The 14,694-nt window shown below is 46.3% G+C and overlaps 1 protein-coding gene across 2 annotated transcripts in view; it reads left to right on the forward strand.

Moving 5' to 3' along the window:
- Nucleotides 1-916: 916 nt before the first annotated feature.
- Nucleotides 917-14,694, forward strand: part of CPLX1 (complexin 1) — a 119,477-nt gene continuing 105,699 nt past the window's right edge. The window contains exons 1-2 of one of the 2 annotated variants that reach the window (XM_052777794.1): nt 917-1,184; nt 2,122-2,224. In XM_052777794.1, the coding sequence (XP_052633754.1) occupies nt 2,194-2,224 (31 nt within the window). In that variant the 5' untranslated portion in view covers nt 917-1,184; nt 2,122-2,193. The remainder of the gene's footprint in view (nt 1,185-2,121; nt 2,225-14,694) is intronic. The other variant, XM_052777793.1, reaches the window with a different exon arrangement.

A 14,694-nucleotide genomic window follows, 5' to 3' on the forward strand; every position in this document is an offset into this window, starting at 1 on the left:
CTGCTCCCCCACCCCCAGGCTCCCACTTCTGCCAGCACCATCCTGCACCTCTCACCCCCACCCCCCTTTTAGCCCCGTGTCTGTTGCTTTGGGAGCTGCTGTCCCACCTCTCCTGCTGGCGACAGAAGGGCGCATCAGCAGCAGAGCTGCACCTGCCCCTAAAGGTGGGTGCCGGTGCCGTGAGGGGCTGTAGCTCTGCTTTGCCACGTAGCGCTCGCAGCGCACTCAGCTCCTTCCTCCTCACCTTCAGATGCCGTCCCGAATCCGGGCTCGACAACGGATCCCGGCACTCGCTCCCTTCAAGCGGCAACGGCAGGGAGGGGACTTCGCCACCCCCCCCCCCCTCAGCCCCCACTCCCACCCCCAGCCTCCTCTTGGGCTGCAAACACCACTGGATAGCGAGAGAACTGAGCCGAGCAGCTGGCGATGCTTCTCCGGCCACAGTAAAATCCGAGGCGAAGGAGGAGGGAGGAAAAGCCTCTACTCCCCCCCTGTCTTCTTCCTTGCCTCTCCAACTCCCTCCAGGACCTAGGGGATGAGAGGGGATCTCCGGGAAGGACACAGAACAGAGGACGCGGATCGCCCCCCCCCCCCCTCCCCTTTTTGCAGGAAGCAGTATTTGCAGAGATTTCCCCTGGCGCGCACACACTGACTCCCGAGAAGGTGCAAGGAAGCAATTGCTAAATGCAACAGCGGGCTGACAACCTCCCCTCCTTCCCCCACAGCAAAGCGCAAGCACACCTGGCTGCTGCAGACAGCCGGGGATGGGGTGGGGGACATGCATGCAAACACACGCAACCCTCTGAGGGGTTGGGGAGCGCTGAGGACCTCCTCCGCGGCGAGCATCGAGGGGCGAGGGCGGTGCAGGGAAGGGGCGGGGGACCCGGAGGCAGGGGGAGGGAGAGCCCAGCTCCCGCAACGAGGGGAGGAGGAAGGAGGGACCGTGTCGGTGGGATGGTCCGGAAATCCTGTAATAAAAAGAGGGGCGCGGGGGAAAAGTAGGGAGAAGCTCTGGACTCATTCTCTCTCCCTCACCCCGCACCCGCAACTTCCCCGACAGCCCTTAGGCACATGGGCGCCGGCCCGAGCCTCTAGGAGCGGAGGGAGGCGGAGCGGAGAGGAGCCGCCGCAGCCACCTGCCGCCGGCCCGGCTCAACTCAGCACAGCGCCCGCGGCCGAGCGAGGTATCGGCGCCGGGGCGGGCGGGCCGGGCCGTGCCGGCCGGCGTGCGGCAGGGCAGCGAGGAGAGGCGGGGTGTGGGCGCGCAGGGATGGGGGAAGCCTTCATCCTCCCAGGTACTAGCGGGCCGCGCAGCCCCACGGCACGGCTGTGACGCGGCACCGGAGGCGGTGCCGGGCGGGGGGGGACAGCCTGCCCCTGAGCCGAGCCCGCCGCTCCCCGCGGCCGAGGCCAGCAGAGGGAGGCAGCAGTCTGCGCGGCGGGGCTGCTGTGCTACACCTGGGGCCGGCCGGTCTCAACCTTGAGTCGTCCCGGCTCTTCCTGAGGAGGTGCAGCTCTCGCTGGCACTGCGCTGGGGGGCTCTCTGGGTGAGGTTTCCGAAGGGCTAGGGCGGGGGAGCCTGCCCCGCATCCGTGCTCTCCATCCCGCCGCCTGGGCTGCATCCGCACCCAAGTCGCTCAGCTTCCCCCACTTGCCCTGCCGGGCACTTGCGGAGCGCTTCACCTTCAAATGCTCCCTCGGCGGTCCCCGGCGGAGCTGTTACTCCAGAGCGAGACCTCCGAAAACCGAGGGGGCGAGAGGCAGGCGGGGAAACGAGAAAGTTCAAAGGTTTAACGCTTTCCTGCCTGTCTGCAGGAGACAAGCCGGGAGGAGCCGCACTGCTCCTCCGGGATCGCTCCCGGCCACCTGCCCTGCCTGGGGGAACCGCCGTGTCCCCTTACCTCCTCCTCCTGCTGCCCGTTCCCCACCCGCCACAGCATGCAGCTCAGCTCCCCAGGTGCCTTGTCCTGCATAGCCAGGTCTGCAGGGATGGGGGGTTGGAAACTTGCCTGCACTTAGGCAAGGGAAGGAAAGCTGTGGGGAGAGAGGTGAGAATCACCCAGCAACAGCCTTTTCTCCTCCTAGAGACACCATTCCTCTTTTGATTGTGCCTCTTCACAGGCTGCCCTCCAAGGATTCCTGGTCTCTGTGCATGTGAGCTGTGACGGTGGGCAGCACCCCTAAGCCATCACCATGGACTTTGTTATGAAACAAGCTCTAGGAGGTAAGTGTGGTTGGCATATAAGGGGCCTTGCATTCCCCCCCACCCCGTCCCCTTTGCACCTGGCAAGAGAGGGGATGGACTGCTATGAGCCTCTGCTGGGGTCTGCAGCTGGAAGAGCTGTTTGGAGACCCGGAAGAGCATGCCTTTCACCGATTCATGATCCCAGAGCCAAGTGTTTGAAGAATCTGAGCAGGAGAGGGCAGCAACAAGCAGCGACCAAAGCTCCACGGCAGGGGAGAGACCTCCCACACGAGGTGTGCAGGCCCTGGGTCATGCCTAATCTGGCACCGGACCAGCTGGCTGCATATCCTGCTGTACAGCGTGCAGGTCTTGCTTTGCTTCATGCCATGCCACTGAGGCAGGTATTACAAAGGCTGCAGACGGGTTTAGCCAGGGTAAACCTAAAGAAAGAGTAGCATTTTGTGTATCTGTATAAGCACCCTTTTCATCCTCCCCGCAAATGTTGGCCAGACCTTGTCCAAAAAAAAGGGCCAGTGCAGAAATTTTTGTACCTGGTATTTGGAGAATTATTTTTTATAAGAATATTGCCACAGTAAGCAGGGAAACAGTAATAAAGTATCCCCCACACATGCCACCTGGATTTGAAGCCAACCTCTTATATGGTTTCAGTATATTTCCTTCCATGTGTCATGAATTGTTTTAACCTAATGGTGGGAAATAGAAAAGGCAGTGGGGTGGGGGGAGAAATTGAAAACAACACGGAAGTATTTGGGAATAAGATTCCTTTGTTCTGCCACAGTTATGCTGCCTTTCTGGGCTGCTTGGCCTGAACATTCAGTCAAAACAAGGCTATCACTGAGGCAGTGCTGAATGCTGGCTACTCTGCTGGCTGCTCCTGAGAACTGGAATAGTTGCCCTCAGAGGAAGTCGATGAGGTGGTTCTGATCATTCTCTTTTGTACTGTATTTATCTCCTGTGTGCATTTTCCATTCATTTTCCTTTGGAGAAACTATAGAGTCATGGGACTGTGGGAATGTTTCATGCATGGTGTTATTGATGTCATATGCAGCTTCAACATTTACTGCAGGACACTCTCCATGGCATGGAAACATGATTTTCGTCTTTGAAAGCAAAGGAACTGTATTTTTTTTTATTCACCAAGAAAGCAAAATTCTCACAGTCAAGAATAGAGCAAGCAACCCAAGTTTTATTTGGGGTGTTTTGAATGGGAAGATCAAACTGGAGAAGAAAGTGTCTAATTTGATTGCACAAAATAGCAAGGTATGAAGATACCTATCTGAGAAGATAACAGTTCATATGGTAGCAGTGTTACATTTCATTATTCTTCAGTGCCTGTTTTGAAGGAGAAGTAGTTTTGAGAAGAGCAAATTTTGCACTGTTCACTATGGTGTAAATAAGGTTGCTCGCACAGAAATGAACAAGTGTACCTGCAAACTGGAGATATAGCTACTGCAGCTGGAGATCTGTGAATCCACTAAAGAGAAATAACTGCTTAGAGACTGCAGTTAAAGGCAGGGGGAGGAGGATTGCAGCAAAGGAGTAATAGCTGAGATGCATGCCTTTTCTTGCAGCTTAGTGACTAACCTGAGTTGGAAGCAGTGTCTGCCCATGTTTAACAGCATTTATTCTGGGCATACATTCATTCTAACATAATGTTGCATGCCAAGATCAGAATTTGCATTATAATAGGAGGTGCTTAGGCAAAAGAAGGCAAATTCAAAAAAGCATCTTTTGGTGAAGCCTGCGTTTCTGATGTCTGTCAAGATGCTGCCCAGGGCACCAGCTCTTCTGGCAGATGACTTAATGTGTTAGCAAAATGTGTCTGGAACTTGCCCACTTACTCAGTAAAAGAGAAGTCTCTCCAGAATGGTAAAATCCAGGAAATGTTAATTTATTAAGTAGAGATCTATTTTTAAATTAGAAATAGTTTCAAAGAGAAAAAACAAGATCTCTCAGGGCAAATGTAGCATGGATAGTAAAAGTGGTTTTAGACACTTGTTTCCCACTGGAGTTAAAGACCAAGCTGACGCGAGCATGCGATCTGGCCGCACTGGCACAGCAAGCCAAGGACCAAAGATTACATTTTGTTTCGTTAATATGGGGCCAGAACCCTTTTTGTCTTCCAGTTCCGACATCCGGAGGGAGATGCCCAAACTGAGCAAAGCACCAAACCTCTGATGGATGGCAAGCTTGCTTTGGCTAGGATATATTATCCCCACTTTCAGGGAGATCTTCCTGTGGATTTCATGGCTTTTTGATTTTAGTTTAATGTGGCTTTTCCCAGAACACCTCTGAATTCATTTTGCTGTCTGCTTGGGATTTTTTGAATGGTGCAAAATTTCTTATCCCATCCTCAAAATCTCTTCTGGCACTCCTGGAAGAAAGAAAAAAAATATTGCAATTTTGTCAGTAAGGTCCCCTCCAATTTACAGAGAATCAGGCTTGCTATAGATATTGCTTGCAGACCACTTACAGCTATGACAGCTTAACCCTTTCACTATCATCTCAGCTGCGGATACCTCACAAAGGCTGAGGGCCAATTTGGTTTCCTTGCCTGAGCATTATAGGCATGGTATTTCCTCTTTCCAGCATCCAGCACCAAAGCAGGGCTTAGGCCAGAGCTTGTGGTAGCTAAGAGCCTGGATTTGAAAACAGTTTGCAGGTGGGGTGCTTTTACCCTTTTCCTGCTGGACAGGGCTTTGCAGGGCTGTGAAGCATATGAGAACTTTGGGACCAGGTTTCTTCATACTGGGGTGATCAGAGGAGGTACTGGACAGAAAACAGCATTGTTCTCCAACCTCCTCACTCACCTTATTGAGGAAGAGGATGTCTCACACTCTGCTTAATTAACAATAAACAGTAGCCTTAGCAGAACGTTCCTGTGGGAGTTTTCCCATTGCCTTTGAAGCAATCCTTGAAGACATTTCCTTTGTCCCTAATGGCATAGGACAATCAAATTTGTTTTTCCTTGGAGTTTTGCCAGTCAGATGGGAAGAAAGCAATGAGGTGTTTTGAAAGGTAGGTGAGCTAAGTTAGCAAGCAAGGAAAGGTGGTTATGTTGTGTAGAGTTGCTTTGTTTGGAAGTCTGTGTGACTAGGGGATTTAGGTTTTGTGAAATCAGTTTGGCAGGTTATTGTATTGCTGAAGTAGAATGTGTTCTTTCCCTTACTTGTTGTTAAAGGCAGCCTGCGGAAGCCTGCTATTTCTGTGCAGTAGAAGGCCGTCCTCTGCTGTGCTGCCAGCACTGGGATTTTGCTGCTGGTGTTGGCAGCAGAGTCTTTGCCTGGTGGTTGACAAGTTTGAAATGTGTCTTTGCAAATCCCTGGCATCTTCAAGGTAAAATCCTTGACCCTTTCATTAGCAGTGGGGACTGTGGTCCAGGAAAAGCAGTACAAAATATTAGCTTATTTGGCCAATTTGCTTCTGTGGCTTTTTTTGTGCTCCTGAGACCTTTCAGCACCCTGTGTGAAAGCCACTCTGTTTATTGTCTGACAGTGACAGAAGCCATAGAGATGAAGTGCAGTCATGATGTTGATTAGCTGCGTAGGACAACAAGTAGAAAACTGCAAGAGGAAGAGTAGAGGCTTAAAATTGCTGCTGCTTCTTCTGTAGAAGTAACAGAGACAGCAAAGGAATAATTTGTACCTCTGACCTTGCCACACCAGCAGACATTGACATAAATGTGTGTGTAGCTAGGGTGATTGGTCACTCTGCTGTTCCTGTGACAGTTCGCTAAATGAAGACAACCAGAGTGATTTCATGATTGCATTTTACATTAGGAGTGCTCTTTACCAAGCCAGGACAGAGCTCTGGAGCACTGTAATCATGACCGAGGTGTATGACTTCCCAGGAAAAAGCTAGAAGTGGAGGACCTGAAATGGTCCCTAGAGGAACTGAGGAATTCCCTACAGGAATGTTTATTTCTCCATAGGTTTGTGTGAAAGCAAAGGGTGCATTAACACCTGTCATACTACACTGTCTCACTTCCACTGTCACTGGTGGCTTGGACAAATAGGGAAACTGGACTGAAGTAGAAGACAATAAATTTCATGAAGCTATATTGGCTGTCATCCTATTACTGGGAGACTCAAGGGTCAAGGGTCTTAGGCTTTTTCATATAGAAAAAGAGAAGGGAAAAGCTCATGGGAAGGTGAGGAGGATTTGTTTGAGGTGGGATCATGATGTAGTTGAAGAGAGAGAGATTTCTTACAGCAGAAACTAGCATTGTGCAGACCAGAATGCTGTGAAGGTATGGATATATGGAACACACAATAGCTCTAACTCTATTATATGGTGTTGTGCAGGGCCCTTTTCGATGTGTTCCTTTTATTGCCATGGATAGGAGAAATGTCTAGCTGGGATGCCTGCCTTAAATAGTGACTTTTCCTAATGTCAGCCTGTGGATAAATCATGTAACTCATTTCATAAATAATGATGCATATGAACGGTACTGTCTAAATTTCTTCTTCATGCTACCAGTACCCCTTGAATTCATTGTGCAATGCAAGCCTCATCAGGAGGAAGGGTACATTTGAGTTTCTGGATATGTATTCACTAAGCTATATTACAGACATGATTTTCTGTTTTATTGGCAGCAGCTTAGAGTGAGGACTGCTGCTTGGCATTCACTTTATCTGTCAAGATTCAGTGGAGACTTGTTTTTGTTCATACAGATTCTTAAAATACTGTAGGCAGAAGACAAATGTGACCAGATTGCCACCTGGTATATGCCAGCAGGGGGGGACTGCCTACTTCATGTCCATTACTGGCAGTTTTGGTTCAGCTAGGTACACCACAAAACACAGTCCAGAGGGAGTCCCTTTGTTCTCGAAGGTAGGCAGAGATTTAAACCCTCCTGAAGATAATGGGATTTAAGTCACTGTCCACAGGCTCTGAAAAAGCAGCCCCTGTGCTGAGCTTACATTAGTGAAGATGTGAGGGTGTGTGAGTGCCAGATAAGTCTGAATAGAAACTGTACTAGTGTTTAGCAACATCTTAGCAGTGGCCTTCTGTGTGGCTTATGAAGTGTGTAGTTTGCTGCTGCATTTGCTCACTTTACTTGCTTGTGATGTAGGGATTAAGTCCTTGATTTTCCCTGGAGAAGTCAGTGAGACTGAGTGCAGTTAGAGGCAATGCAGACCTGTCCAGGATGGAAGAGACATTGAAATAAACACAGTGGTTCCTGCCGCCTTCTCCCCCAGCTCAGCCACTTGTTTCTCACATTTGCAGTTCTCTGCTGAGCCTCCCTCCTGCTCTGGGACCTCATGCATCAGCTAGACTGTGCTCCACTGCTTATGTTAATTTATGAAGTCCTGGAGAAGGAGAGAAACTGTAATGCAGAACTGCAAGTTGTAGTGCCAGCAGGTAGTGCTGGTATTTACGTCTGGGGTCTATTTTGCCTGTAATCCTTGAAACCTGTGACACACGAGGTCTTTAATTTTGCAGGCACATGCTTCCAAATCACAGACTGGAGAATCTGAAATGACACAGGACATCTCCAGCCCACTGTAGCAAGTGGTAGATGTTGGGGGACCATGCACCTTTGTTCTCAGATAACTTCTGCCTATATTGTGTGCAATTCTGGGCCCCGCAATTTAAAAAGGATGTTAAGGTACTTGAATGCGTCCAGAGGAGGGCAACAAAGCTCGTGAAAGGGCTGGAAGGAAAGTCCTGTGAGGAACGGCTAAGGACTCTGGGACATCAGTCCCTCAAAGCTGCAGAATTTCTACTCCCACTTCCAACAGCTGCAGATGCAGCATGCTGAGGCTCTTCCAAATTCTTTGACTCTCCTCTTTCAGTGGTGGGGCAGAGGGCTCTCTGCCTTAGCCTTGGACACTCCTCTTTGGGAGGCTGCAACTCTGTGCTGTCTTTGTATACTCATTCCATGTGCTGAAATGAAGTGCTTGCTCAAAGCTACACAGAACCTTAAACATTTGCTAAGTTATGGCTTTGAGAACTATGTTGGTTGCTGTCTTATTTTCTTACCTACAGCTTGACTGTGAGAGCATGGATATAGTCAGTTCTGTTTCTTGCAGGTTGGCTTTAGTGGCTGGACTATGGGTCTCAAATGATGTAAAGCTTGGCTGAGAAGTTCCACAGGTTGCTGAGCAGATGATCATGTGGTTTGCTGAAGGCTAACAGCTGCAATTACAGACATGGCAAAGGTTACTAGTGACCTTTCTATTACTGGTACAAATCACAGTGCATTATTAGAAACAAAATACCGTAAACAAATTGTGTCTCTCTACTAGGGAGAAATCGATCACACTGTGCAATTTGAGAATTGATTCCTCCCCCTGCCCCGCAGCTTTAAATGAGCTGATTCAAATTGGGTGGGTGCTGTCACTGCAGAAATGTATTAATACAAACAATAAATTTAATCTGCTGACTTTGGTGTGTATCTTTTTACAATTTGAATCTGTCAATACCTACAAGAATGAAGCTTCTTAGCAGCTACTTAAGGTTTTGCAGCATGATTTGTTCATTCTGCCTCCCTCCCATCATGTTATTGCATGTAGTGTGAGACTTTCTGCATGTCCCCTGAAGGGGCAGAAACTGTGTGGGACTGCCTGGTCTCTGTTCCAGTGCCTGTCCCAAGTGTATGTGTCCATTAAATTCCTTGAAAATGCATGTATTAATTAAAATTTTAATTTGCAAAAGGACTTTGGAAGGGTTTTACTAAAACATGTTGTTTTCATGAAAAGCTTTTAAACACACAGTTTGTATTTTCTCAGCAACCAAGAAGAGAAAGACTCATCACAAACCTGAAAGACTGCATGGGACTAAGACATTATATCCAAACAGATGTATTTTTAACCTGTGACAGCCATTTCCTTTATGCTGGAGTAAAGCGTATGCATGCCACTCTTTCCTGAATCAATGTGTGGCTCTTACTGAGTGAAATGTTTTGTTCTTTATGAATGAACCAATTTCTCTTTGCAGTTTCCTTGAGATTTAATTTTTCATTAAATAAAAGAAATTTTATTTTAAAAACCCAAACAAACAAAATACAAACAAACAAAAAATTGAGGAGAAGGAGAAAATATTCAGAGGTTTTGGTAACTGCCAGCTTATCAACATAGCAACTCCTGGGCATAGTTCTAGCTGGGAATAAAACTACTTGGGAGAGTGTTTAGAAAAACACCAGTCTCCATTAGAAATAGACAAGTCTTTTTTGTTGTTTTTTTTTTTCATTTTGTATATTTAAAACATTTGTGACAATTGCAGCTTTCTCCTCTGTATTTTTCTTACTGCACAGTTCAAATATCAACAGATCCTGTTCCATGTCAGCCAAGCTGCACAGGGACAGATTAAAAGGAGCATGAAAGAGAAAATTTATAATTACATGGAGATGCATTAAAATGCTGAGGAAAAAGGTTAAGAGGGGACACAACTGCTCTCTCTAAATACATGAGAGAGGTAAACACTGCAGTGAAGGAAGAGCTACTTAAAGTAAAGGACAATACTGGTAAAAGAATAATGTGAATAAATTGGCCACAAACATACTCGAGTCAGGAATTAGAAGAGTGTTTCTGAATAGCGGAAGAGGACAGAGGTGCTGGGGGAGCTTGCTGCTGGGGGAAGCAGGGAGAAATGGAAGCTGGGTCTCAGATGGATTTCAAATAATTTATCAGTGTAATTGTACATGCTTAGAGAGATAGGGCCAGTGAGACAGGAAATCATTTTCTGTCCTGAGTACCTCTATAGAAAGCAGACAACACCTTTGACTCTTCACTGTAAGACTGTCCATAATAACAAAATCGTCTTTAAGGGAGGTTTACTATTTACACTCAATTTTTATGTTATTACAATATGTGATAGTCTCTGATGGGGTCCAGGGGTCTGGCCCAGCTCAGTGGGAATGAGCAGGGTGCCCCTCTGGAGAAGGTTGTCACAGAGCTGTGATTAATTTTCCCTTTTCTGAAAACTTTTTAGCCCTGTTGTGTCCATATGAGAGGAGGAGAGGTCTGCCAGATATATCATCTGACTGCTCCAAGGATGATCTGAAATCAACTATCAGATTCAGATTGAAAGTGATTTTTTTTCAAAGGACTTGGTGGATTTACAAAGTAATTTCTAGAATAGCTAGTCAGGTTGCTTCTGAGTAAAGCAAGCTCACAGCTACACTGGATATTTTTCCAACTGTGGTGTTTCCGCCCAGGCAGAGGTTTTGAGTTTCACATCACAAGCATAGCTTGAAATTCCCTCCATGGTAACTTCTGCCTGCAGTTCACATGGAAGCAGCTGTTTTCAATACATTTGCTCATTTGTTTTACGCTACAGTTGAGAAATAAATAATTTCAGAACTATATGTTTCCCTGGAATCTCCTCCCAGTTTTGAACAGTTGTCTGAGAACAAGCTATTCTTTCTCAGTACCAATATTTACTATTTTACTTGTGATGGCAGATTTTTAGACTCAGTTTATGCTCCTCACTTTATGCTCCTGCTCTCTACCCTGGCAATATCCTGGACTCAGGCTCACATTCTAATATGACTGAGATCTGTACCCAGCTAGGCACTTTAGGAGAGTGCCTTATGCTGGCTTAGCACCCAGGAAAAGAGGCATGTTTTATATGCAGGACTGAATCCCTTGGGCTCAAATGTCTCCTGTAGCATTGTGAGCCTCTGTCCCCACAGCTGATAACTTTCCACCCAAGTCTCCTTAAAACTGCCTGATAACTTCAGGAGTGCCTACCCAAAGGAAACCTTCAGCAAGGGCACACACACAGATAGTAGGACACGAGATCACTGCCTTAAGCTGTTGGCTTCTGGAAGAGAAGAGGAATGTGCCATCCCTTTCTGCTGACTGTGCATCTTGTTGTATTGCCAGCGAGCACTCTGCCAGGCAGAGATCCCAGTGCAATTCATACCTCTCTGAATACCATGTCAAGGTGCTCCCTTTTCTGGTCATGTGGCCTGAGTTCTCCTGTCATGCAGACAATGACTTGCCTCCTGGCTAAGACACTTGATTGGGATTTCTGGTTTTGCTTTTTAACTGTCATCTGGTAAAACTTTTCAGGTGGTACTGCTTCTGCTTTGACCTCAGTTTCTCTTCTCCAAGACAGTATACGTGTTCCTGCTATGCTGGCAGCTGCGCTAACATTTGCTTAAAATAGGTGGGTAAAACACATCCTCTTGATCATCATCACAGACAAAAGTGTTCTGCTTCCACACTGGCTAAAGTGAAGACAAAGCTGCTACAGTTTTAACTCTGCTTTACACCTTGAATCCTCTCCCTGGGTTAAATGCAGGGTATGTCAGCCTCCATGCTGTTTTAACTCCAGCCAACTATTGTGAATTAGCCACCCTGAGTCAAGAACACCCATTATTTTTTCTCTCAGTTGTAGACATGCTGTCTTATTACTGGTTCTTATGTGGTTATTTGTCTGATATTTATTTAGGGCTCACTTTAGTGTGTATTTTGCTTGGTATTGTAGAAGATTAGGTCCTTTTTATGTGCTTAAAAAATTAGTCCAAATTAAAAGAAAGCAATTGAGCTAATCTAGCCCAACAGAGACAAGCTCTGGATGACCAGTGAAACCCAGGGCCTGATTCTGCACAATAGGATCCTGAGCCTTCACAGGCACTGCTCTGATACAGCATAATGTAATTTACAATCTTCAGCTGCGCTAAACATGTCTTTTTTGACAGAGATCTGTCAGTCTACAGCAGCTGAAGACCAGCATTTCTGCTAATTTCTTCCAGATGTAAGTAAAATAATCAGAGTTTTTCTTCCCCTTCTCCTCAAAAGCTCACAAAAGTCCCCTCAAAATCTCATGGGTTGCAGTATTTCTTGCTTCCACACAGTCTGAAAAGGATGGGTCAGATACACCATCTCCATTGCTGGATGTGTGTGGAAGAGGCATTTGTGACACATTATTAGGAAGTGGCTGGCTAACCTAGAGATGGTATTAGTTACATAAGATGTCAAACATACCTCAAGTGCAGCATGGATGCTTTGGAGTGAAGCAATTATCTATTTTGTTGTCTTAAGAACAGAGTGACCTAGATTCTCTCTTCTTCTTTCTCTTTTCCTTTTTTCTTTTTTTTTTTTTTTTCCTATTTCCTCACGGGGTGGCCCACTTAGTTGATTAAACTGTAGCTCAATTATAACTGGTTGTGGTACAGTTGGGAATAAAGCAGATGTAAAGAGACTGGAGTTGATAAAGAAATTTATTTTTTGCCTTGGAAAAAGGCTGGTTACCTGGAAATTATGGTTGGGATTAATTGACAAGCATTAGTTTTAGTAGCTTTTGGGTGACAGGCATCACAGAATAGCCTTGGCTGGCAGTAAGGAATGTAAAAATGATTCAATGAAAAGTTGTGCATTTTGTGGCAAGAAAAAAAAGGTAATGGTCTAATTTATAAAAGATTTGAAATAAGCTTTAAATCCAAAATAAGCCCAAAGTCAGCAAATGCAGTCACAGCACAGTTCACATTTTGTTTGAAGTGAATATATAAAACATGTTGACACTTGTACATTATTTATAATTTTAATGCACTTGCAAGTTCTCTAACAAATCATCAGAGGCATCAGGAGGCCAAATAAGTCATCCAGGTAGAGTTTGCACAGGAGGTGACCAAACTCCAGCTGAAAACAACGCATCCTACATGGTCTTTGGTAACAGAATTATCCTTTAGGTTAAGGACATGACAGCCAGCTAACATGTGGTCCATGCTAAAGAATACTGTATTTAATGGAAACTGTCATTGTCTCAGTGTCGTGTTGGTTTCCTCATCTATTTTCTCCTCTCACTTAAGGCTCAGGGAACAGAACAAAAGCAAATCTGTTCAGTGCAGGACAACCTGGAAATTAAAATTCCTCTTCCCATGAAGTTCAAGACGGGAAAGGATCCAATGAGAGCTCTTAATCCCTGAAGACATTGAGAGTCAAATTGCACTCCTAGGTAGATATCTCTAGGTAGATTTCTGCAGCAGGGATGAAGCTGTGGATGGAACCCAGCACCAGATTTATGCATGGACTCCAAGTGGTGGGAGGAGTACCTTCTGTCTCTGGGCTAGATGCCTAGCATGACTTCTTGCTGTATTATCGCATCACCTGCAGCTGAGCAGTGTGCCTTCACACTGTTGCCACCTTCACATTCAAGCATGACAACTTTGCCAGGTGAAAAGGCAGCTGGCATTCTGCTCTTATTTCTGTCTCTGACGGTGTGGAAAGCTGATGCTGTAAATACATTTACAGGCAGGACAGAGGAAGCCTACCCATTCCTCGTCTGTAAAGTGCCATTACCCAAGTTCAGCTGTAGTGTGCTGTCTTGCTGCTCACTTACTACTTTAGTCTCCGGAAGTGGTCTCAGAGCTGCAAAGTCTGTTCTATACAGTGTGAGACGAATGCTCTCCTTACCTGCCTGGATTTCCATTTGGCTTCAGCAACACATGAAAGAAGTATCCATGTGTGCCAAAATCTGCCTTTGATGCTTTGGGGCTTAAAGAAGTTCCTCAGGGATCAGAAAAGGGCTCAGGGAGAAGGGCCTGGGAAAATCCTCTTTCTTGTATTTGTGCTGAACTTCCCTGTATTGGGGAGGAGTGGGCTGGTAAGAAAGCACTATGCAAATCTTCTGGGAGACACTATACCAGGCTGACGGCTGAGTTCACTGGTTATGGCAAGGGCCAGATCTGTTCCAAGTGCAGCTCACTTCGAGCAAAAGAGAAAGAACACACTCTTCTGTCTTCAAACAGTTTGTAAGAATGAAGTGCTGTTCATCTTTGTAGGGAAGTTTTCCTCCATTGGGAAGGATTCATCAAAGATACCACAGAAGCTAAAAGCCAGTCGTGTAATTTGAGGGCCTTGAAGGCTCTAGAAGGCCTTGACTTAAAGATGACTGACATCAAAGGGAAGGCCACACTTGATTTCAAATGATCTGAGTGCCATTTGAAATTTGAAAGCATCTGAGACACACTTACACGTGATTTCAGATGTTTTTCAGCATCTCCTCAATGTTGTGCTTTTATATTGACTTTCATGGTTAATTTTCCATCCTCTCTCAATAGCTATCATGGACGTTGGGCTTTCTTACAGTCGTCTTATTTTCCTCATTTCATGAACTCTCCTGTCAGGGTGTTAGCTCTCTTTGTTTCACTTCGGTGCTACGATAGCACTAAAACCACTTAACAGGAGAGCTTAGGAACTGTTTCTTGAGATGTATCCACCAGGATCAGACTATCTGTGTGGTATTCCTAGTCTAATACACAGTGCCTAGCAGAAGGATCTCATTGGCATCACTTGTCTCAGCTACTTCAGGACTGTTGCAGTGCCATGAGGAGGCACAGAGAGGATCTGTTTTGTTTAATCACTCCCATAGGATCAGGAATGCTTTACTTAGTCCATGTGAGAACGGCAGGTAGGCTTGGCCCTCATCATGCTTTCTTGCCTGTCCTCCTTGTCATGCAAGCTCCTGTCTAGCTGCTCTCCGAAGGCACCTGGTGATTCATGCCCCTGTTATCACCCTGCACAGAGCAGTAAATC

Source organism: Harpia harpyja, chromosome Z (assembly GCF_026419915.1).
Source record: "Harpia harpyja isolate bHarHar1 chromosome Z, bHarHar1 primary haplotype, whole genome shotgun sequence".
NCBI lineage: Eukaryota > Metazoa > Chordata > Aves > Accipitriformes > Accipitridae > Harpia > Harpia harpyja.